General features: G+C 52.9%; 11 protein-coding genes across 11 annotated transcripts; 6 read left to right on the forward strand and 5 right to left on the reverse strand.

Annotated features, from left to right (window-relative positions):
• Positions 1–54: 54 nt before the first annotated feature.
• On the reverse strand, positions 55–754 carry AYO20_02553 (hypothetical protein; the record flags this gene model as incomplete). The annotated part of the gene is made up of 3 exons (XM_022640857.1): positions 55–572; positions 646–691; positions 749–754. 3 exons carry the CDS (start codon positions 752–754, stop codon positions 55–57), a joined length of 570 nt encoding a protein of 189 aa, XP_022503113.1.
• A 360-nt stretch (positions 755–1114) lies between these two features.
• Positions 1115–2398, forward strand: AYO20_02554 (hypothetical protein; the record flags this gene model as incomplete). The annotated part of the gene is made up of 2 exons (XM_022640858.1): positions 1115–1257; positions 1315–2398. The coding sequence occupies 2 exons, from the start codon at positions 1115–1117 to the stop codon at positions 2396–2398; spliced, it is 1227 nt and encodes a 408-aa protein (XP_022503114.1).
• Positions 2399–4261: 1863 nt separating this feature from the next.
• Positions 4262–4846, reverse strand: AYO20_02555 (hypothetical protein; the record flags this gene model as incomplete). The annotated part of the gene is made up of 1 exon (XM_022640859.1): positions 4262–4846. One exon carries the CDS (start codon positions 4844–4846, stop codon positions 4262–4264), a length of 585 nt encoding a protein of 194 aa, XP_022503115.1.
• Positions 4847–5507: 661 nt separating this feature from the next.
• AYO20_02556 (hypothetical protein) lies at positions 5508–7525 on the forward strand (the record flags this gene model as incomplete). Its single annotated transcript, XM_022640860.1, has 2 exons — positions 5508–5672; positions 5756–7525. The coding sequence occupies 2 exons, from the start codon at positions 5508–5510 to the stop codon at positions 7523–7525; spliced, it is 1935 nt and encodes a 644-aa protein (XP_022503116.1).
• A 648-nt stretch (positions 7526–8173) lies between these two features.
• On the reverse strand, positions 8174–10183 carry AYO20_02557 (hypothetical protein; the record flags this gene model as incomplete). The annotated part of the gene is made up of 1 exon (XM_022640861.1): positions 8174–10183. One exon carries the CDS (start codon positions 10181–10183, stop codon positions 8174–8176), a length of 2010 nt encoding a protein of 669 aa, XP_022503117.1.
• Positions 10184–10651: 468 nt separating this feature from the next.
• AYO20_02558 (hypothetical protein) lies at positions 10652–11443 on the reverse strand (the record flags this gene model as incomplete). Its single annotated transcript, XM_022640862.1, has 1 exon — positions 10652–11443. The coding sequence occupies one exon, from the start codon at positions 11441–11443 to the stop codon at positions 10652–10654; it is 792 nt and encodes a 263-aa protein (XP_022503118.1).
• Positions 11444–12186: 743 nt separating this feature from the next.
• On the reverse strand, positions 12187–12966 carry AYO20_02559 (hypothetical protein; the record flags this gene model as incomplete). The annotated part of the gene is made up of 1 exon (XM_022640863.1): positions 12187–12966. The coding sequence occupies one exon, from the start codon at positions 12964–12966 to the stop codon at positions 12187–12189; it is 780 nt and encodes a 259-aa protein (XP_022503119.1).
• Positions 12967–13548: 582 nt separating this feature from the next.
• Positions 13549–14049, forward strand: AYO20_02560 (hypothetical protein; the record flags this gene model as incomplete). The annotated part of the gene is made up of 1 exon (XM_022640864.1): positions 13549–14049. One exon carries the CDS (start codon positions 13549–13551, stop codon positions 14047–14049), a length of 501 nt encoding a protein of 166 aa, XP_022503120.1.
• An 866-nt stretch (positions 14050–14915) lies between these two features.
• On the forward strand, positions 14916–15638 carry AYO20_02561 (hypothetical protein; the record flags this gene model as incomplete). Its single annotated transcript, XM_022640865.1, has 1 exon — positions 14916–15638. The coding sequence occupies one exon, from the start codon at positions 14916–14918 to the stop codon at positions 15636–15638; it is 723 nt and encodes a 240-aa protein (XP_022503121.1).
• Positions 15639–16466: 828 nt separating this feature from the next.
• Positions 16467–18403, forward strand: AYO20_02562 (hypothetical protein; the record flags this gene model as incomplete). Its single annotated transcript, XM_022640866.1, has 2 exons — positions 16467–17246; positions 17300–18403. The coding sequence occupies 2 exons, from the start codon at positions 16467–16469 to the stop codon at positions 18401–18403; spliced, it is 1884 nt and encodes a 627-aa protein (XP_022503122.1).
• Positions 18404–19585: 1182 nt separating this feature from the next.
• AYO20_02563 (hypothetical protein) lies at positions 19586–21644 on the forward strand (the record flags this gene model as incomplete). Its single annotated transcript, XM_022640867.1, has 3 exons — positions 19586–19928; positions 20005–20914; positions 21101–21644. 3 exons carry the CDS (start codon positions 19586–19588, stop codon positions 21642–21644), a joined length of 1797 nt encoding a protein of 598 aa, XP_022503123.1.
• Between the last annotated feature and the right edge of the window lie 252 nt (positions 21645–21896).

A 21896-nucleotide genomic window follows, 5' to 3' on the forward strand; every position in this document is an offset into this window, starting at 1 on the left:
CATCAGTTCGTGCCTAATATGCAGCTTGGCCATGCATTTCCCTCAAATATTCCTCTATAAACTCTTCCCCATAAACTTTCTCTTTGTAAAACTTAGCCACCACTTGCTCGGTACATTGCTTCCATCCGCGTAGAGCCGAGCATGCAGCCTGATTGCCAGTTCCTGTCTCACTTGGCTCAAATAACTCCTCAAAGCCTCAGCCTCGTTGCGGTCTCTCGGTGCCTCATACGCTTGGTTCAGCGGGAATCCTGGCTCCCCTGGGATGCTGAACTGCTCCAACGCTCCGTTTATCAGGGCCTTCTCGGCCGCACGGGAGTCCATGTTCGGTTTTACTTTCGTCAAGCAGTCCGACAAGAAGAGGATGCCGTAGATGAGCATGCGGTCTGCGGGACCTTTGATTTCGAAGTTGCGGAAGAAGGTGTTGGCGCGGAACAAGCTCAGGATTTCATCAAGGCAATCGTAGGACTCGGAGTCCGGGTCGACGTCGAGGGGGTCAACATTGGGAGGAAGGGCTGGAAGGGTGTATGCTGGACCACGGGTTTTCGTGCGAAGCGGGAGGAGCGGAAAGTTGCCTTTTTGGAGCACAGATGTTAGCACGCGAGAGAGCTTGTGAGGTGTCGTGTTGTCTGATCGTAGTGAGAATACCTATTAGCTGGACGCCCTGGTCGCCCAGGAAGATGGAGTGGTATGCCTGTGAATTGAGATGTCAGCAGGTTCATGCAGTGTAGCAGGACTAGCGTTGACTCACCGGCATCTTGACTTCCTACAAGGTTGCGTGAGAGCACGCAAACAGGAGAGATCAAGAGTAGCAGTCAGTTCATCAAGTTCCCATCTCACTGCGGACGAGGAATTGAGTGCGTTTCCTCTCAGGCATTTGCTGTAAGGTCACTACTGCGTCCCACCAATGTAATGAGCCCGCAAACGCGGCTTGGCATTCGTGTGCGGGGATGGAGAGTTACTATGGTGGAATATTTATTCACAAACCGCATTTCAATTTACGCGTCTCTAGAGGCGCAGGCGCGTCAAGGGCGTGGAACACTGACATCCATCTGAACAACTTCACGACCCTTTCAAGCATGTTTTCCTAGGAATTGACAGTGACAGCAGACAAAAGATGTCGGACTACGAAGATGAGATGGACCTGGACGCGCCTGCGTCCAAGGACAAGTCCATCAAATTCAGCTCAGACAGCACAGCAGGCAAACAGAAACGAATAGCTGCAGACCTGCCGGTGGAAGCGGAGGACAACTTACCATGGTATGCCGCCGTCTCTTGCACAATAAAGTGGTGATCTAGCTGCTCACAAGAAACAAGGGTTGAGAAATACCGGCCCAACACCCTCGACGATGTGTCCGGGCACCAAGATATCCTCGCTACAATCAACAGATTTATTGAGCACAACCGGTTACCGCATCTCCTCTTCTATGGACCGCCAGGTACCGGAAAGACGTCGACAATTCTGGCGCTGGCGCGACAGATATATGGACCCAAGAACATGAGGCAGATGGTCCTCGAACTCAACGCATCCGATGATCGTGGCATCGACGTTGTTCGAGAGCAAATCAAAACTTTCGCCTCAACCAAACAGATCTTCAGCACCTCAACGCAGCAGACTCCGGGCGGGCCAAAATTGGGTCTAGGGGCCTTCAAGCTGATCGTTCTCGACGAAGCAGACGCAATGACGTCCGCGGCACAAATGGCCCTACGCAGGATTATGGAGAAATACACGGCCAACACAAGATTCTGCATTATTGCCAACTACACACATAAATTGTCTCCAGCACTGCTATCGAGATGTACACGGTTTCGGTTCTCGCCACTGAAGGAAGCAGATATCCGTCGGCTGGTGGACAAGGTGGTTTCACAAGAAAAGGTCAATATCACGCCGGAAGCAGTGGACTCGTTGGTCAAATTGTCGAGAGGTGACATGCGTCGAGCATTGAATGTTCTTCAAGCCTGCTACGCTGGATCACGACCTCTCCCGATGCGAGGGCAGCCTCCCATTCCAGAATCAGAGATCAAGTATGAGCTGATTACGAACGACACGATCTACAACTGCATTGCAGCGCCACACCCGGAAGATATCCGCTTGATCATGACAACCATGTTGAGCACGCCAGATCTGACGGAATGTCTAAGGACGATCAATGCCTTGAAGAGCAGTCGTGGTCTGGCACTTGCAGATATTTTGACCGCGCTGGCGGAGGAATTGCAGAACCTCGAGGTTAGTCCTGCGACCAGAGTAACATGGTTGCAAGGGCTCGCAGAAATCGAGTACAGACTGGCAGGAGGCGGAAGTGAGGGTGTGCAAACTGGTGGTATGATTGGCGTTGTGCGGACAGGATGCGAGTTGATGGGAGAAAAAGGCATTGGCGAGAAGATGAGCGTGGATGGGTGAACAACCTTGATTCGGGAGGGTCAATCCATTAGGCTTGACGCTGAGATGTGTACCAACTCAATTCTTTGTTTCAACCATGGTGAGATCACAAGAGCGGCAGGGTGGCCCAAGAAAATACTTCCTACCAGCACACAACAGATGTGAAGTTGGTCTGGCAGTTAGCTGGGCTATTGCAGAGATAGATGACTTGACGAGATGCATATTGAACTGTCTTGAACTGTGCACCAAGGCCCATTTGCTTCTCCGAATGCCCAGCCTCCACCTACGCTAGTGTCTTGGCATCCAAGGTTGCCGGATCCCTTTCCTTCCAACTTCTCAACATCTTTCATCATTGTTATTCCTAGACGATGTAGACCGTCGGGATATGGTGAAATCGTGTCTAATGCACCTGTTACTTTGTTCATTAGCTTCTCTTCCAAATTCCGGAACTGAGATTTGATTGTTTTTCCTTGGTTGTGCCCCGCAGATATCATCCAAGGCGCAAATGGACGATAGGCGGTCAGCGGCTACATTCCTCATTCACTTCCAGCACCCACCTTCTATGGACATGAATTATCGGCAACAACCTCGACCACCCGCAATATCGTCGGCGATGCTTTTGGATATGTAGTTCTGCTGTCAACGCTCATCGGTGTCACTTGCCATTTGCTCCCAAGATATTTACATCACCCAAAGGCCGGATCATCCTCGTCAAACACACCCATCGGGTCATGTTACAATTCATCCAATTTTCGTTATTTGTGGTCTTTCCCGATCCGACGATACCAAGTTTATGGCCTGCATCAAACATTGCTAACAAGATACATCTGCCACTTCTACAATCCCCCAGAGCTACTTGGAAAATCCTTAGGTCGAGGTTCAAAAGGCCATGGAGACACAGCAGACTGATTGTTGACACGACGTCTACAAACGCAGACTGACATCTAGGCTTCATCGATGGCGTTGCTGTGTGAACAGACATTGCTGCCTTTCTGTGGCCAGTGTCGGATTTCACAAGAGCAGAAAATGTTTGGAGAGGTGGTTGATATCGGTGGCAGATGGGGAGAAAGGTTAATATTCAAGGCGTTTCCCTACAGGCAGTTGAACGGCAAAGCGCAAACGCGTCAAAGTCACTGGCCGTCATTTCTTGCGTGTTAACAAGTCTGGGAGAAGCGCCGAGAAAAAGAATCCACGTAGATAGACTGTCGCGTTTAGTACTGTCACTCTGAAGTGCAGACTGACGCTCGACCTTTTGACTTTTTACGCCCTTGAATTGCTGCCAACAACGCAGCGCCCTCGACTGAGTCTGAGATTGCACTGCTGGTGTAGTTCTCATGACAAGTACAACCCGACTCCGGCGATTGTAGTTTGTGTGTGGTAGATTGCAGCCTTATCATTACTGAAGTCATTCAGAGTGATGGGCAAAAAGAAAGGTAAAAGAAAGGCGAAAGAGAGGCTGATGCAGCATGACGGACCTGGCGAGGTGGCAAGCAGAACGCGGCGGGAGATGGACAGGGAGATCGAGACCGAGACACGATGCCTGGGGCAGCATGAGTGGGAGCCTGGGGGAGCAACAGGTGAGTCCTCTGTCTCCCCTAAAAACCCCCAAACCCCCCAAAACCCCCTGGAATTGGAAGGGCCAGCAGGCGTCAAAGTTGTCGAACTCGAGTCCGACTTTGGGGCGAGCTGGCACAGTTGGTGGGAGGGGATGGGCGTGCCAAGTCTTTGGGTCTTCGCCCTACCCATGCAACCATGGTCCGCATCTGGCTCATGGCTCCGTCGCTGAATCTCCAAACTGCGCAGGACTCACTACCCAACATCCAAATCCGCTGCCTCACGAGCACCACCTCTACGACCATTACTCCCCCACAAACCCTCGAATCTCTACCGACCACATCTTTGCAAATGCCGGCCCGCATTACATGGCGAGGTCTCGAAGGAGTCCATCAATGAAGAATCGCTGGCGAGGCGAAGAGGATCCGCGCCCGAGACATCCACATCATCGACCGCGGGACAGAGACGCAAATCGAGGAGGAGGTCGACCTCATTCACCACATTCTGGATATCCAGAAGCAGAACGCTCGGCGCCTCTAGGACCGGGGCAACGTCCTGATCGACCACCTCGTGAACCACGTTGGAGGCGGCAATTTTCGAGGGACGGAGACGCCAGGAAATTGCATGGTAGAAAGTCTTCGATTTCGCCTCCCCGTCGTTTCCCAAAATCCAAGCATCAGCATCGTCCACCACCTCGAAAGCAGTTTGGCGACCGACCTGGGAGACGCCCTGATTTCTCACCAACGCCATCAACCAAACGGAGGCGTACTCGAAGCCCTTCTCCTGCAGGCGACGACAGATTTGACTTGGAAGGTCAAAGACGTGCTCGCAGCCGGGATCTCTCTGATACTGAGGACAGGGTTCCGCAAAATCCTCCATCTCCATTCCCGCTTGGGGATTTTTCCACGCATTCATCGCGACTCAATTCACCCGCTTTCAGATCTGACGCCCCAGATCGTGGCGATTACGAACCCAACAGCCGAAGAGAACCCTCGCCATCCCACGCACGCGATCAACGATCCATCTCCCCTCGTCTGCCTGCGAGATCATCTCCACATCGACACCCCGAGTCTAAATATCCATCTATCGAAACTCGAGAATCGTCCGTGAACTCGACTCGTCCATCTCAACATCCCCCACCTGGCCCAGGCCGATTCCCTGCTGGGAAGGGGAATCACCCCTCAAGAGCTCCTTCCGTTGTCGACGAAACCGACAACCGCTCCATGGATGGCCAATACCCATCACGTGGTAATTATGGGATGAATCGAGGGCAACACAGACCATATGCGGAAAATAGACACCAGGGATACGGAGGCTCTCCGCCATATTCTTCCAACAGCTCCTATCACGGCTCACCGCCGCAGAACTCTCCATATCATCAGCAGAGAGGCGGCTGGGGAGGCCAAGGTCATCATGGGTCAGTATTCTGATAATCTTATGACAAGCCTTTTCACTAATAAATTTCCATTTTCCAGGCCGATGCACAATTCCTCTCCCCCCTACCGGCAAAATAGCTTTTCCAACCCAGGCAACGTGAACAATCCTAATCCTTATTATCCAAATCAACCGGGCCACCATGGTGGTAATCAACATGGTTATCAACAAAACTACCGAGGTGGTCGTGGACATGGTTCTCATCGTGGACACTTCCAACAAGACCAGAGGTTCAACGGTCCTCGTCACAGAGGACGAGGTGGACATTTCAACAACTTACAATGGACGGCGCCTGGTCCGAAACAAGGTGGACCACAAAATCAGAACTTCCAGAGCGGACCCGGGAGCCAGTCGCAAACATCTCCTACTCCATCGCACACCGCTTCACAGGACGACCGAGATGCCCCTCCACCTGAAGAAGAGAATCCCTTCAGACCGTCCAGAGAATTGCAGGTGGAGGATCAGGGGAACGGCAGGATCAACAACACTGATCAGAACACACAGGGTAATGACCAACGAGGACCGGCTGCTTCCAAATTTAGCTTCGCCTTCAAGTCCAAAGCTCCTCCTCAGGCTCCAGCTAAACCTGCTGCAGATTTTTCAAAACCAAAAGGGCCATTCCAGCCTCCAGACAATCGACCAGCACCACCACAAGGCCCCAAGAACAAACATTTCGACCGCCGCGACGAGAGACATGGATTTCGGCCCTATGACCGGAAATTTCCGGGACAGCATGATCGAAGGTATCCCAATGATCGTCAGCCACCGCTGCATCAACAACTCCCTCCAAAAGAACGCCGTCCGGACCGATCTCGTTCCCCCCCTTCGAAAAAGATCAAGAAAGAGATCAAGTCTCGGCCTACACTGCCTCCTGAGTTTGCAGAGTCCGAGTCTATTTACTTCCGAAAGCCTGGTAATGAGTCTGTTGTCGGCGCAGGAACATACGGAAAAGTGTTCAAAGCCATTCATATCTACACAAAGGACAAGGTTGCGCTGAAGAAAATTCGTATGGAAGGTGAACGAGATGGATTTCCCATAACGGCCGTCCGCGAAATCAGACTGTTACAACACCTGCGACACAAACACGTTGTCGCCTTACAAGAGGTCATGGTGGAAAAGAACGAGTGCTTCATGGTTTTTGAGTATCTTTCGCACGATCTAACTGGACTCATCAACCATCCGACGTTTAAACTTACGTCTGCACACAAGAAGGACCTGGCGAAACAGATGTTTGACGGTCTGGATTACCTCCATCGGCGGGGTGTGCTGCATCGGGACATCAAGGCCGCCAATATTCTGATCTCTAACACTGGTCAACTGAAATATGCCGACTTTGGTCTCGCACGGTTCTACAACAAGTCTCGGAAACTCGACTACACCAATCGTGTGATCACTATCTGGTATCGACCACCAGAACTTCTTCTGGGCGAAACCCAATACGGACCTGAGGTGGACATATGGTCTGCGGCTTGCGTATTCGTGGAGATGTTCACCAAGAAAGCGATCTTCCCGGGAGAGGGTGGAGAGCTCAGTCAGCTGGACAAAGTATACAACGTCCTCGGCACACCAACTCGGTCAGATTGGCCTGGGATTGTGGACCTCCCTTGGTTTGAGCTTATGCAGCCGGTCGATCGACGAAAGAGGATATTCGAAGCAATGTTCAAGGACGTCTTCACGCCGGCTGGTCTCGATCTGGTCCAGAATATGTTCAAATACGACCCGAAAAAGCGACCCAACGCGGAGCAAGTGCTCAATCACGAGTATTTTACTTCTGAGGAACCATTGGCAGAACAACCGGTGGAGCTTGCAAATGTCGAGGGCGACTGGCATGAATTTGAGAGCAAGATGCATAGAAGGGAGAATGACAAACGTGAGAAAGAGCGTAAGAAAGAGGAGTACGCTCGCGAAAAGGAGAAGAGAAAAGCTCGAGAGGCCGGTCTGCCTGATCCGACGCCAGCCACCGACAAAAAGGTCAGATTAGATGACGAAACAGCCTTAAAAGGAAGCATGCCTCCTCCACCACCTGCAAATGGCGATAATCCAAAAACGAACGAGAATAGGGCGGCTGACCCTCCATCGGAGAAGGCGACAGAGCGTGAAAACGATGAAGGGGATTCGGAGGGTGAAGACGGTGCGCCCATGAGCATGTCGCCCGCTTGAGGAATGTATCTGGACGGAGCACCAGTTGGGACTTGGCCCGCAGGAACATTGAGATCAGAGGGTGACGAATGTATGTATGTATGTGTATATTCTTGGAGAAATCAGATACCCTTAATTGATGGGCACAGGTTTTGGGGGTCGGGAGGATTAATACAGCAAAGTGTCAGTCAACCTTGAAGCCAGCGACGGCTCTGGATGAATATGGGATCGAGTTTGAATCGAGTTTAACTTTGACTTGGCCATCAGACCAGAGCGTCCGGCTATCCTCGTTGTTGACTGGTAGATCGAGTAGGAGCGACGACGTGTTGATTTGACCACGACTAACTAACTACCTAGGAAAAGTGATCTCGTTGCCATTGTGATTACTGTCATTATGATTACCGATTGGTGGGTGACGCCGTTCCTATCTAGGATCCATCATTATCATCATCACTTGTGTATGTATAGCCAGACAGCATAACAGTACGAGCAAAAGCGAACCGTCCCCAAACAACTGTTGATATCGCTATCGCTATCGCCACAACGACACCAACATAAAACACCAATACCAAGATAAAGACAAAGACTCCAGCACATGAACATGATTTCTCTTCTCTCTCGGGGCCTCACGCTCACCGCTCAATGCACCATAGAGCTCGCGGACGAGATCTAGGTCGAAGCTGTGCCGATGCTGTCTTTGTCCAGAGGCACGCCCGACAGGGGAAGTAAAGGAGGATGGATCGGATATGCAGGCGGCGTGGCGTACTCGGGACTTGAAGGACGGAGGGGCGTCAGAAGGGGGTTTTGAGGCGAACTCAGCTCACCTGAGGGGAATTTGAGGGCTCTGGGAGTATCAGCCTCGTCAGACGAGTCATCTTCATCGGCATGGTCAGGATGATGCTCAGGATCCTTGTCCAGCTTCGAGTCATTCTTTTGTTCTTGATATGAAAATGGCCGTGCTGGAGTTGATACCGCCGCAGCCGCCGGTTGAGAAGGTCTCTGGCTGAATGTGACCTGACCCAGATCCATGCGCTTAGATTGCTGCTGCTGCTGCTGCTGCTGCTGTGCTGCCATCCCCTGCGGAGACGCTTTGTACTCCTTTGACAGCTCAGAGCGGGACCGCCGCTTTCGCACCGACCTCGACCTCGACGTGGACGACGACCCCGACCCGATCGTGATGGTTCGCCGCGATCCCGTTACCGACGCGGAAGGTTGTAGTGTTGGCGATGGTCCACGCGACGGGTTTGGTGATGGCACTTTCAGGTTCACGTACGGGAGCTGGAGCTGGAGCTGGCTGGGGGAGAAAGGGACGGGGGTCCCTCGCGACTGTTCGAGGAAGACGCGTAGGTTGAGAGTCGTGTCGCCTGGTGGCGGACGCGAGTCTTGTGCTTGGATCCTAGGGAGCTGTTGCTGATGGGGTTGTGATCCCTGCTGATGCTGGTGCTGCTGCTGAGTCGCCATTGTCGAGGCATTGAATCCAGTTCCCGTCTGAGGCACACTGCCAGCACCCGCGTCAGAAGTCGAGTACGCCGTCCCGGGGAGCCAGACAAAGTCGTCAAAGCTGCTCGCGATATTGGCAAAGTTGAAGCCCTCGCCTTTGCCCTCGCCCTTGGCGTCGTGCGGCTCAAAGACCTGTCCAATCTCCTGGTCCAGGTCGAGCACCTCGCGCTTAAAGGGCCGGTACTGGTGCAGCTTTGTGACCAGCGACGGGTACGCCGGCCCCAATCGTCCAGTGACTTTTGGACGGACGTCGATCTCGAGGCGCACGTCGCCGCTCTCCTCGAACCCGCCGCTCCCCTTGGTCAAGAGCATGACAAAGGTGAATTCGCGCGGCAACCCGGACTTTTGGAGTCGGTTTTCCTCCAGAGTCCAGACCAGCTCGCCGTCCTCGATTTCGTGGTCGTAGTCGTAGTCACTCCCGCGCCACGACCGCAGCGTCCGCACCGACCCCTGGATCTTCATCATCTCGTAGATCTTGTAGCTGCTCTTGACCCCGTACGAGGGCTTGACGCTCGCGCTCGCGGGGCCCTGCGACACCCCCAGCGACCCGGCCAGGTTGAAGTTCCAGTCCAGCGTCTCGGGCGAGATGCTCCCGTAGAGGAGATGGGGCGCGTGGCGGAGGAACTTGGGCCGGGATGGCCGAGGCAGGCCTTTCCTACTACTGCTGCTGCTGATGCCTTTGACCAGCGCCTGGCTCGCCTTCTCGGCCTCGGTCTGCGTGCCGTGCTCGTGGCTGGTTTTCGACGTCGCCTCCACCCCCTGACCCCCTCCGTCGCCGTCTTCACCCTGGCCCTCCGCCTCGCCCCCGCTCATATGGTGCAAGGCGATCCTAATCTCCGCGGCCTTGAACCGGAACGTGCTGGAGCTGGGGTGAAAGACAAAGTTGACGGCCACGAAGCGGACATTGTCGATGCGGTCCTCGTGGATCACGGGGCTGTCGTAGTACCCGGACTGCAGCCGCTGGACGTGCGCCGTGATGTACGACCCGCCCGGCAGCCGGCGCTCGTAGATGCATTTCTGGTTGACCTGGTAGCGGTAGTCCGGGGCGTTGGGGTCCCTGAGCCTCGCCGCTGCTGTTCGGGGTGTCAGCGGCGTGGATGGCCACGACGATGCATTATTGGGGGCTGCGGGCGGCGCAGAGACGGGCTCGGACAGAATGCGGTGGAGCCAGGTACTCATTGTCTGCGTTTCTCCGGATCTCCGGATCTCCGGATCTCTATGTCATCGTGTATGTACGAGGTACTTGTGTACTTTGTATGTGATTTACTGGAAAGAGTGAGATATACCTGGCGAGCTGGGTAGATTCGACGGAGGCGGTGTCATCGGTGTCGGCTCCACGAGTATCAAATCGATCCGCACCCTGATCGGGCTTGTTGGCTCGCTGGCAGCCTGATCGACAGAGTCACACACGCCTCTGCGTGCAGAGTTGTCATTGGATGTAGGAACGCCACACTCGAATCTCGGCCCCATTCTGAAACTAGATGAGGTGCTGGTTGACTTAATAACTATAGTATGAGTACTTCATGATTCGATCTATGAGTAGACAGGTGTGCTGAAAAAGGGAAGAGTCGCTCTCCTGATGCAGTATCATGGCACGTGTACCAATTCCCCAGTCATATACCCGCTTCACCCAGAGCTTCTATCCAGCTAGCAGAGCAGATAGCCCCCATCCGCAGTAATCTCCTGCCCGGTCATAAAATAGTTCTTCATGATGGAAATATAACACTCTGCCAGATCCTCTGGGGCTCCAATACTGTCGATCAATGTCCTAGCCGTGTAAAAGTCCACGATTTTCTGCTGTTCTCCATCACCCGCAAATTGGTCAAACAGTTCCGTCTTGACGGCGCCCGGGCAAACGCAATTGACGCGGATAGGTTTCATGTCGTTGGCAAGAGCATGGGTCAAGCCTCTCTTGGCCGCCCCAATGGGAGCCATAATCGTCCATCCAGTGGTGGGTTTGGCGTCGCTCACTCCGCTGGTCAATGTGAAAGAAGAGGTGCGGCTGATCTCGAGGTACCGCATCGAGATCTTTGCCAGCATCGTACAGCCGGTGAGCCTGACCTTTGCGACTTCTGCTATAGCTGTCGGCGTGACTTCAGTGAGAGGCATCATGCGAAAGGCGCCGCCAGCTGTTTCTGCAACGTGGTGTAGTTTGTGCTTCGCGCCATCGGTTGCAAAGTCGAAAAGAGCCACAATCTGCTCCTCCACATCTTCTGAGCTCAAATCGAGAGTCTTGCCGCGGATGCGATCACCTGCGTCCGGATACGCTTTCTGGATCCTCTCGACGGCCCTGTCGACTTTGTCTTGCTTGGAACTGGCCACGACCACAATTGCACCATACTCTACGGCTGCCTCGGCGGCCGCGAAGCCAATACCACTGGTGCCACCGATAATCACCACCCGCTTGCCTTGCAGTTTGTTGGTGTATTTCAAGGGCATGGTTGTGAACGGTGTGTGCTTGCTTTGTAACCGCTAGAGTGAGAATCGCACGTGTAGATGTGTGTGAACGTTGCTGGAAGATGCTCCCATTACAATTCCTAGCCACGATTAAATACTTCAGAGGCACTCTCTACCGTAGAAGATATGCGCATCCTGATTCGCTCCAGCGAAAATCGGCGGACTCGATGTTCTGGGGAGTCGCTTCCGATTGTGGAATGCTCAGGCTCATCTGATTGGCTCGCTCGCTTTAAAGGACTTAAGAAGACAAAGGATGGCGTAATCCCGTTTGATGACATTGGCGCTTTGCGCTCTAAATGGGAATTGGTCAAATGTGCTTGTGTCTTGCATCTGGGAGCGATCATAGTTCTCGCCTCTCGACGGATGAACCCGGATGTCCACGTCCCAAAAGTCGTCCTCGGCTGAAGCCCCGAAGTAGGCACAGTCAACCAACGACTAGTCAACGCACGAACCCGGCCTTTTTCTTACCCAATCACTCTTTCGTGGTGGCCACGGCACGTATTTGATGACCAGGGACAAGGGTTTGACTGAAATGGTTTTGGAGCCCGGGATGCTGCCAGCAAAAATATGAATGCATAGGACGTTGTCTCACCCATAAATTCACAGTCCGCAATTCTCGACTCTGTTGATGTCAGAGCGGCAAACTCAGGCCATATCATTTGTAACATTCATGTTACCGGAGGACCGAAGGGATCTGGAGTCTGGCAGGGACCATTGCATTGTTATTATATTTCGACGACCGGAGAGGCTGAAGCCGCTTTTGGCGTCTTTGGTCCTTCAGTGTCTTTGACAACATCTGTCTTTGCCCCTTTCAAAGGAGGGAATTCGAAGGTTTCACTCCTGCCCACGCTTCCAGGTGCCCATTTTCCGACCCTGCCTCCTAAATATCCTTTGTCCCAGACGAGAGCACCAACCCAAGGCTGCACATTCCAACTGACTTGGAGAGTAGCATTGGCTCTCTCACTGATAACACCACTGGGGTCGGTGATTTGGTATTTTGGTTTCTGGTTCTTTAAGGAGATGACCCCTGGCTTGACAAGATCCTTGGTCTTGGACTTTGTGTTCGAGGACTTCCTGCTCTTGGATTTTGACTTCTTCTCGGGAAAGTAGGCCTCTTTCAAATTCTGCCATGACCACGGGGTCGATGTTGCCTGGATGATTGTGTCCCAGATGACCGCTTCAGACATTGCCCCATCACCACTCTTCCCACCGGGGTAGTTTGCCGTGACATAGACAAACAGTTGCTTCGTGTTCCACGTGAACAGGCTGGACAGATCGGCTTCCAGATCAAATCTGATTTGAGCGTACTCTTCGCGTTTGGGGGAGTAGTAGTGCGGACGACCTTTGACAACTTGGACGTTTCGGACAGATATCGAGGCGCTTGGTGAGTCTGTCACAGGAGGTAAGGGTACTATGGAGAGCACAGCAATGATGCAAGCGAGGGTAAAAGCGCAGCTGGTAAAATACCCGAAGGTCGATTGGAGCCGAGTGAGAGCGCTGTGCATTGTGACGTGCGAGACCAGATGATTCGGCCTCGAGGAGATGGAGGGGAAATTTAGGTGTTGGGAGATGACAGCAGCATGTGCCTTACAGTATCATGAGTGCAGCGAGGCTCTGTGGTGATTCCTTCGCTGAGTGCCAATTCCGATCTGAACACGGTTGGAGAAACGCGACACGGAGTCCCTGCCAAGCCAAGGCTGGAGTGACAAGGCTGATGTTCCCTCTGGACTCGAACACAGCTTGCACTAGTCGAGGTCAGTTGGTACCTTGAATTTGTATTCTCACCATTTTTGAGTACCTAGTCTTACGTGTCTCCAAGTTATCCATGATATTCAACATATTATTGTTGGACAGAAGCCTCTCAGTGTCAACCCCAGACTGTAGGCGACAAGGCTGAGTTCGTCGTGACCATGGGGCATATGACATCACACTGACATGTTCAAACCCTCCCTGTTTATAAAAAAACGTGAGATCACCACCTCGTGGTATGAAGATCTATCCATCATTCCGGTAAGTTTTCAGTGGGATTTCCCGTTCAACACCCCCTATACCCCAGAGACATAGCGCCACCTCATAGCGGTGACAAAATGGGCCTCCCCTATTCCAAGGAGATTCACTCGGCGTTTGAACAAGTTACGCCCCTGGTCGCCGCTGGGTTCGAAGTACTCCAAACGACCAAAGACATTGCCATTCTGCTGGCTGTCATCCAGGTGGTGACCGTCATCACATTGCTTTTGATCCTGCTTGCTTTGCTGGCCCTGCTGTGCACGGTGAATCCAGACCTTGACAGAGAAAGAGAGCAGCTGGTCACTCCTGCTATGCAATGGCTCGCCAGCTGGGTCTTGAAGTACGGCGGCCCTGCGAAAACGCTCCTCAAAATCGTGTTTGGGGTTGGTGTCTTGGTCTCGGGATACGCGGTCTGGCAAGCTCTGGTGACCGGACACACTGAGCCCAAGTCAGATGAAGACCAGTCTGAAGAGGCAGAAGGAAAAACAGATGACGATCAGACCAAGGATCAAGGAAAGGATGCGAAAGATACCAACGAAAAGGAGGCAAAGAATGGAAAGGATGGGACCAAGAAGAAATAGTTGTTAGGACATTTCAGCTGGGAAAATTGGTAAGTTCGCTTCATGTTCCCTTGTGACTTACCCATGTCAACGTGGATGAATGATTGACTCTTTCAACATCTCCATGGTAGAATTCCCATACCTTGTTCCAAGTCTTTGTGAAAGCGGAATTACCTTGTCCGGATATGACCGACAGGCAATACGTGTGCGCCCTGACCGAGTATTGTTGACGATGAATGAATCATGCTCCTTGCCAACGACCTCTTTACGAGTCTCTTTTTTCCTTTGTTCACGAGCGAATGCTGCAGGCTGGAGTCGGATACTCGCGGCATACACCTCTGTCGCCCTCTGTCGCCCCTTTGATTTCTTGAAGTAACGGTTTCATAAGAACAAAATCTCCACCGGCAAAGTCCGGTCATTTGATTTAATTATTTCTCTGGATCATTATTTTGGAAAAGGGCGTAGACTTCGCCACGTCATTTCAAGGCTTTCCGTTGGTGGTCAAAGGGCGTGCTAACCGACAAGAGCCCAACAGAACAAAAGTATCAGTCTCAGGGCGCATCAGAAACGAGACTTCATTTTTCCCCGCCTCCATGGTGGGCGATTTTGACTCTTGAGTGGGCCTGCCTAAGGGACTGTAAAGCGTAGGGCGTAGGGCACCAGGTCGTCTCTCTTTTTGCCCGCTAAGGGGATGGCTTATCTGACTTGCCCGTTTGCATCTTTCAAGAGCTTGCTCTCATATTCAGGACTGGATAATATATACACACTAGAATGGCCCTTTTGGTTCATGCATAGATTCGTCTGATCTCGACGTTATTCCCACGGGGGTTTGTGCCTACCATCCACGAGACACAGCATATCGCAGAGTTGTCAGAGCACAAACAAACATGCTTGTTCACCAACAACACCCGCCTCCGCTACCAACATCGCCATCGTTAGCTACCCCTGCAAATTCAGAATATCTAGAATACTCCTACAATGCACACATCTCATCACCCGCAGCTGTTCAAATACGAACCAAGCCGATAGACATTGACCCGCTGCCACCAAGGAAAAAGCTAGCATTCTCTATCCGGCCGGCCACAATCGCTGACGCCCCAGCAATTGCACGATTGGGTGCCACCGTTTTTGCTACGACCTTTGGCTTCAGTATTCCTACAAACGATCTGAAGGCCTACCTGAACGAGGCGTATAGCATTGAGGCTATTGAAGAGGACATCCGGTGTGCGACGAAGCATATTCTCGTTACCTGTTTAGAGGACCAAACAGCCGACAATGACGGGGCCAGCGGACAGGAAATCATCGGTTTCGCCCAACTCACAGAGGGCACTTCCGAACCCTGTATTTCCGACGTCGAGTCTGTCGTCGAACTGCAGCGCTTGTACGTCTCGACAGCATGCCACGGCCATGGAGTTGGGAAGCTCTTGGCCAACCAAATCGAGGGTGTGGCTCGGCGATTAGGATACAGGGCAATGTGGCTGGGTGTCTGGGAAGGCAACTTTCGAGCGCAGAAGGTGTACGAGGGATTGGGATTCGTCAAAGTTGGCGACCATGAGTTCAAGATGGGCAAGTGTATTCAGATTGATTGGATCATGCTGAAAGATTTGTGAATTGTTTTGGGTGTTTTCTTCGTGGGATTCGCAGTGTGGCAGTCTGTGCTTGGAACCTGGACGGAGTTCAATCAGCGAGACACTGTTAGAAATTCGAATGCGCAGTCTTTTGATCCGCGCCCTTGTCATTACAAGCTCAATGGCTTGGCATTTATGCTGCGTCAACATCTCCATTTCCTCCTCTCTCTTGCTAAACTAATTACGTACCAGACTGCACTGGACACCCTCAGATGAGCTTGAGGGGCTATTCCAAACACCAGAGCTATCCTCCTGTCGCACAAGAGAGCTTCATCCTGCGAGATGCATCCACTTCGGAGACAAGTTTGCGGCTCCGGCCCCCATTGGTGGACCACGACAGGAGAAGACCAGGGCAACACTCCGCACAGACCAAAACCACGAGGCGGGCAGTGGCGGGGTAAGGCCGAGGGCTTCGTACCGTGAGCCATTCCAAACTAAAAGGTCCATTTGGAATAGATCCAAGCTTGAGCTTCGAAAATGTCACCGCCTGACTCAACATGCCATCGAGTCCTCCCCCAACAGGAGCCACGCCAGGATCTGGACGAAGGAGCAGACAAGCATGTAGTGGCTGCCATAAACGGAAGGCAAGTACTCTGGATCTAGTTGGATACTTACTCACAGGTCTACTGACAAGCTGGAACGTAGATCCGTTGCGATCTCGTCCGTGGCCAAGAACCCTGTTCCAATTGTCGATTCCAGAGCATTCAATGCATGTAAGAGCCAGCCAGACGACAGTTTCGCCTGCCCTTCAAGTTCTTCGCTGATCATTAATGCTCTCACAGACCTCACAGGAGAAAGCGACATGATCTGATGCGTCTGCGTGAATTGCGCGTTCCTCCAGGGGTGCAGAAGGAACAGAATCATTCGTCGCTCATAAAGCCAGTCGAAGACTGCACATTGCCACAACAACCACCACCAGAAGAAGCCAGCACTGAACACTGCATCACAAAAACAGCAAAGTATGACAACTCCAGCTCCCCTGCCGGTGAAAACCTCGCCTATGTTGGCAGACCCGAGTATCTGCCAGGGGAGTTCGCCACAGAAGGAGACTCTGACGGCGAGGCGCCCAAGTGTTCCAGGGGTGATGCCGAAATGTCGTATCTACAATCGCTGAAAGCATTTGATTTCCCACCGAGGCCGGTGCGGGATGGCCTCATCGACAACTTTCTCAAAATCTGCAGTCCTTGGATGCCGGTGGTGGAGATAGAGGACCTGAAGCTCCAGAATACTGGCTCGGGACCTACCTCGTCAACGCCTGGAGGGTCACTGCTCCTGACCCAAGCTGTTCTCGTCGCTGGTAGCCGAGTCCAACCTACAGCGCGATCACCCAACTCAGACTGTGCGAGCTTTTACAGCAAAGCCAAGGCGTTGTTCTTCGCGGATGTGGAGACGGATCCCCTGAACACGATTAGTGCATTGTGTTTGATGCAATGGTACAACCCAAGCGGGCCTGAACACGTTTCAATCCATTCGAGTGGCTTCTGGCTTAGGACCGCAGTCGGGTTGGGATATCAGATAGGGTTACATCGTGAACCAGATCCGAGATCCGTCAAGTGCAAAATGCGACGAAGACTCTTTTGGACACTATTTGTGAGTTTCTCCCTTCCTTCTCCTCCATCGCCGCACCCATTGACTGGAATTAGTCGCGAGATTGTCAACTGTCTATAGCTCAAGGCCGCCCCCGAGCCATAAATTTGGTTGATTGCAATATCAATCTACCCACTGTCGCCGACTTCCCTCAAGACAACAAGAATGCTCGACTCTTTGTCGCATATGTCGAGATTTGCTCGATCCTGGGGCAATGTGGCAAAGCTCTGAGCGGAGGTTATTCCCATTGGGCACCGGTTGAGGTTGGCCGCAGTCTTCAACGCTGGATCTATCAACTACCCGACTGCTTGAAGCTCAACAATGCTCTTGATTATGATTTTGAGGCCCGCCAGCTATACCTGATATACTTCACCGCTGTATCCATTCTTTACGGACCCGGGCGGTCTGGTAACTGTACATCAGTAGCGCCAATCCTCGCCTCCTCGTGTGTCGCGCGGATCTTCGAAGATTTCCTGGCTCGCGACCAGCTCAGGTGTCTGGCCCCAATGACCATATTTTACCTCAGAGTGGCTGCCCTGCCGCAGTTATGTTGCTTCAACTTCAGTCCACTTTGGAACGTCTCCAAAGTTGAATTGTCGGTGATTCAAAAGTCCCTGCAGGAGATGGCAAAGACCTGGCATTCTGCACGGAGAGCTCTGCGGATTCTGACGAGGCTCGTCAACACCGTGAAGCGTGGACCGGAGACAGATCGCCCTCTAACTGACCTGGATCTCTCTCCCGAGCAGCTGTCATTCTTTGAGATGATCCCGGAAGAATTATGCCCAAAGAGGCATATAATTGAGACAGCAATGGACGCCGCACGGGTCGACCTTCAGGAAAAACCCAACGTCCGCGTCCAAAACCCTTCTACTCTCACGAACCTCAATGCCGTGAGCATGCGGCCAGACTCAGCGGTGGCCGCCGACAGCACGATGCCGGAATTAACAACTGCTGCCTCATTGAAGCCTCTGTCGATCGCCTTGGGTGCGCCAGTTGGAGAGATCCAAGATTATACAACAGCAGACTCATGGTTTACAAACGATAACGGCGACTGGATCAGTGGTGACGACAGCCTGGGGGTAGGACTTGACTTTGACGACGACGACGACGACCACCTTTTCATGTCGCTTCATGAACGCCTTCTGCAGGACTTGAGGTAGATATCACCTTGCTGGGTGCTTTGTGTAGCGACGCAATATGAGTTTATTGTATGTCCTACCTCCAATGGCTTCCCCACTAAGGTTAAGTCGAGACATATTGGTTTCAGGCCCTGAGGCATTGTTTACCGCCTCAAAACATCTGGTGCAGAGTCTACGGAGGGGAAGATTTGGAGAAAGGACCAAGCTCCACAAACGGAATCCCGTTTCTGCCACTGGCAGCACTTGGACCCAGAGCAAACCTTGAAGGACAGAGGAGTAGATCGACAACAGCCGACGGCGCGGCAAATGCGGGTAATTGTATGGTAAGTACAATGCCCTGCTCCTTGGTCGGGTATTTTATCGACCTACTGCTCTATTCACACAATGAGTCTTCTTCCAGGAGACAACACAGAGGACCCTAAATGGAACCAATGAAGCAGCAAGACAATCTCCGTCTTTGGAGAATTCTCCACGAAATCCCCAGGTACTCAAAATCTGGGAAATTGTCGCCGGCGTTTCCTAACCGGCCCTATTATCGGCTCGAGGTCACTGGCACTGGCGTACCAGCAGACGAGTCATTTGCCCGATAATCCATCCACCTACTTGATTGCCTAGTCAATGACACCCTTCGTTGCGATGTCGACCGGAATTCTGAGCAAATCGAGTTTACTATCCAGGAGTATCAAGCATGTCTTGCCAATACCAGCGCGTATGAATAGCATGTCGTCGATTTAGGATACGAGTATCGTTTGTATACAGCACCGCCGAGACATTGGCTTGAGTGCCTTTCCCAAGGTTCTTTACAGATATTCGTTGGTACACAGGGTCTACCAAGTACCTTTTGGCGAATTAATCCGACCCATACCCGATCATATGACCGGCTCCTGGACCGTATCTCCAAATAGTTGATCTTTGAGCCTTAGCAAAACGCTCCCGGACAATGGCCGAAGTGTTTTTCCTGTTCGGCATTCCCGCTTGTCCCAAACCCCCTCGGCGATATGTGGATCAGCCTGAACAACATATTCGTACCTACTCGACTTCAAGGACAGAGAGACTTGAGTTATGATAGTCCTATCTTTTCATCTTCGCTCCCTGGCTTTAGTCAGAATGATAACAGTGCTGTGCAGTGTATAAGAAGAGCAATCTGGCCCCGACCTGAGATTTGTTCGTGAACCTCATTTCCGGAACGAGATACAGGGCGAAATGCATATTCCAGACCGTGCCGACTTTGTGCCTCCGCACCAGGGCCGGAATGTCTTTCCCAACTGTCCTTTTTTCGGCAGATTGCTGCGGCTGGCCCACGACGCGCCTGCGAAGACCATCATTGCCGATGTCAACCTCGACGTCGAAAAGTCTCGCATCCAGCTGCTAACTGACGTTCTAGAGATGCGAAACGACCTGCTAGAACGCCTGGGCAAGACAGCGAGAGATGACCTGGTACGAGGCAACAGACCCATTTTCATCGCCGTGCTGGCTGCTGGGGGCTATGAGTACACCGTTGGAGTTCTCGGCGTTCTCGCATTAGGAGCCGTCGTAGTGCCCATCAGTAAGTCTATCAACGTCGCTAGCTGTCTTTTTAGAACGTATGTCGTCTGGAAAGACTAAGACTTTCTGCACAATAGGTCCACAAGCACCTCTAGAAGAGGCATCTTACTTTATAGAAAAGGCCCAGTGCGTGGCAGTCCTGACCGCCTCAAATTTGGACAGCCAGGGAACCGCCTTAGAAAACACTGTCAGGAGCCAGCGCCAGACGGCCGATTTTTCCAAGATCTTGATCGCCCCCTCCCTCCGGCATTGGAGCCATCGACCATCCGATATCTCAATCTCCTCCGACAGATATCTAGACGACAACGCCCCGGCGTTCGTGATCTTTACGTCCGGGACAACGGGGAAACCCAAGGGGGCCGTACACCGACGAGCGATGACCCACGAAGTCGCGCGCTCCGTAGCCGACCACTACAAGGTGACAGAGGACGACCGTATCCTGCATCTCATGCCCGTACACCATGCCACGGGAGCATATTTGTCCTTCTACCCGTTCCTGATTCGTGGCGCCTGCATCGAATTCCGCAGCGGGCCATTCAGCGCCGAGTGGACGTGGGAGCGGTGGAAGAAGGGTGGCATTAGCTTCTTCACGGGCGTGCCCACCATGTACGTGCGGATGATGCGCCACTTCCAGCAAAGCCAGGTGGGGTTGTCAAGATCTGCCTCTTCCTCCTCTCCTCCTCCATCTAGTACATCCATCGAGTCCGCTACGGCAGCTGCAGCGGCAATGCGAATACGTGGCATGCTGTGCGGCACGTCCGCCCTGCCCCGACCGGTGGAGGAGTTTTGGGAGACTCTCAGGGGCGGCAAACGCATCCTGACGCGCTACGGAAGTACCGAGTCTGGGGCTGTTTTCAAAATGGCTCTGGAGCCTGGGGACACCCCATCGGGCTCCGTGGGTACGTGTTCCCCTGGGGTGGAAGTGCGGTTTGCAGACGGTGGTGACGAAGGCGAAATCCTGATCAAGAGCCCGGGCATGTTTACGGGGTATGTACAGGTCGTGTTTCCTTTTGCCCTTTGCAAAGATGAACCAATCCCCATCCCAAATGATTCGAAGGTTGTTTCGTTACATCTTAAATGAGTCACACCATCTGTTATTTTTTTTTTTCCCTTCTGCCTTTTCCTAGAGAGAAACACCATCACTGGCACTAACACCCCCGCGCAAACTTGCAGATACCTCTCCGACGAGCAAGCCACACGGGACGCGCACGATTCGGACGGCTTCTACAAGACGGGCGACATCGGGCGGCGTGAGGGAGAGTACTACTTCATCCTGGGGCGTGCGTCGGTCGACATCCTCAAATGCGGCGGGTACAAGATCTCGGCGCTGGACATTGAGCGCGAGTGCCTGGGCCTGCCGTACATCAACGAGGTCATGGTCGTGGGGGTCGACGACGCCGAATGGGGCCAGCGCGTCGCCGCCGCGGTGACCCTGCGCGACGACCAGACGACGTACTCGTACCGTCCCACCGGCAGTGGCAAGGCCCTCACACTCGCGCAACTGCGCAAAGACCTCGGCGACAAACTGGCGCGGTACAAGCTCCCGACGATCCTGCGCGTCATCGAGGGCGAACTGCCCAAGAACGCCACGGGCAAGGTATCCAAGAAGGTGTCGGGCCCCGCGCTCTTCCCGGCCAACTATGCAGAGATCCCCGAGGTGCAGGTGTGGAATACGTCGTCCTCGAGGAGAGACACGACAGGGATGGCGAGGCTGTGAGAAACTCGTCGAGCTCGTTCCGCCATTTGCCTTGGCTTTGCTTGGGCTGTCTTGGCCCGGCTTGGGTGCGGCTTGGTCTGCTTTGTTTGGACCGTCCGATACGAGGTATATACTGCGTTGTTCTGAAGGAGTGTGACAAGACACACACATACAGACACACACAGACACAGCCAAGAGTGACTGAATGACTGACCGAGCGATGCTGAAGAGGTTCCAAGATTTTGATATCTCCCCCCGAACTCGAGATCCTTA

Source organism: Fonsecaea nubica (genome assembly GCF_001646965.1).
Source record: "Fonsecaea nubica strain CBS 269.64 chromosome Unknown Scaff11, whole genome shotgun sequence".
Lineage (NCBI taxonomy): Eukaryota > Fungi > Ascomycota > Eurotiomycetes > Chaetothyriales > Herpotrichiellaceae > Fonsecaea > Fonsecaea nubica.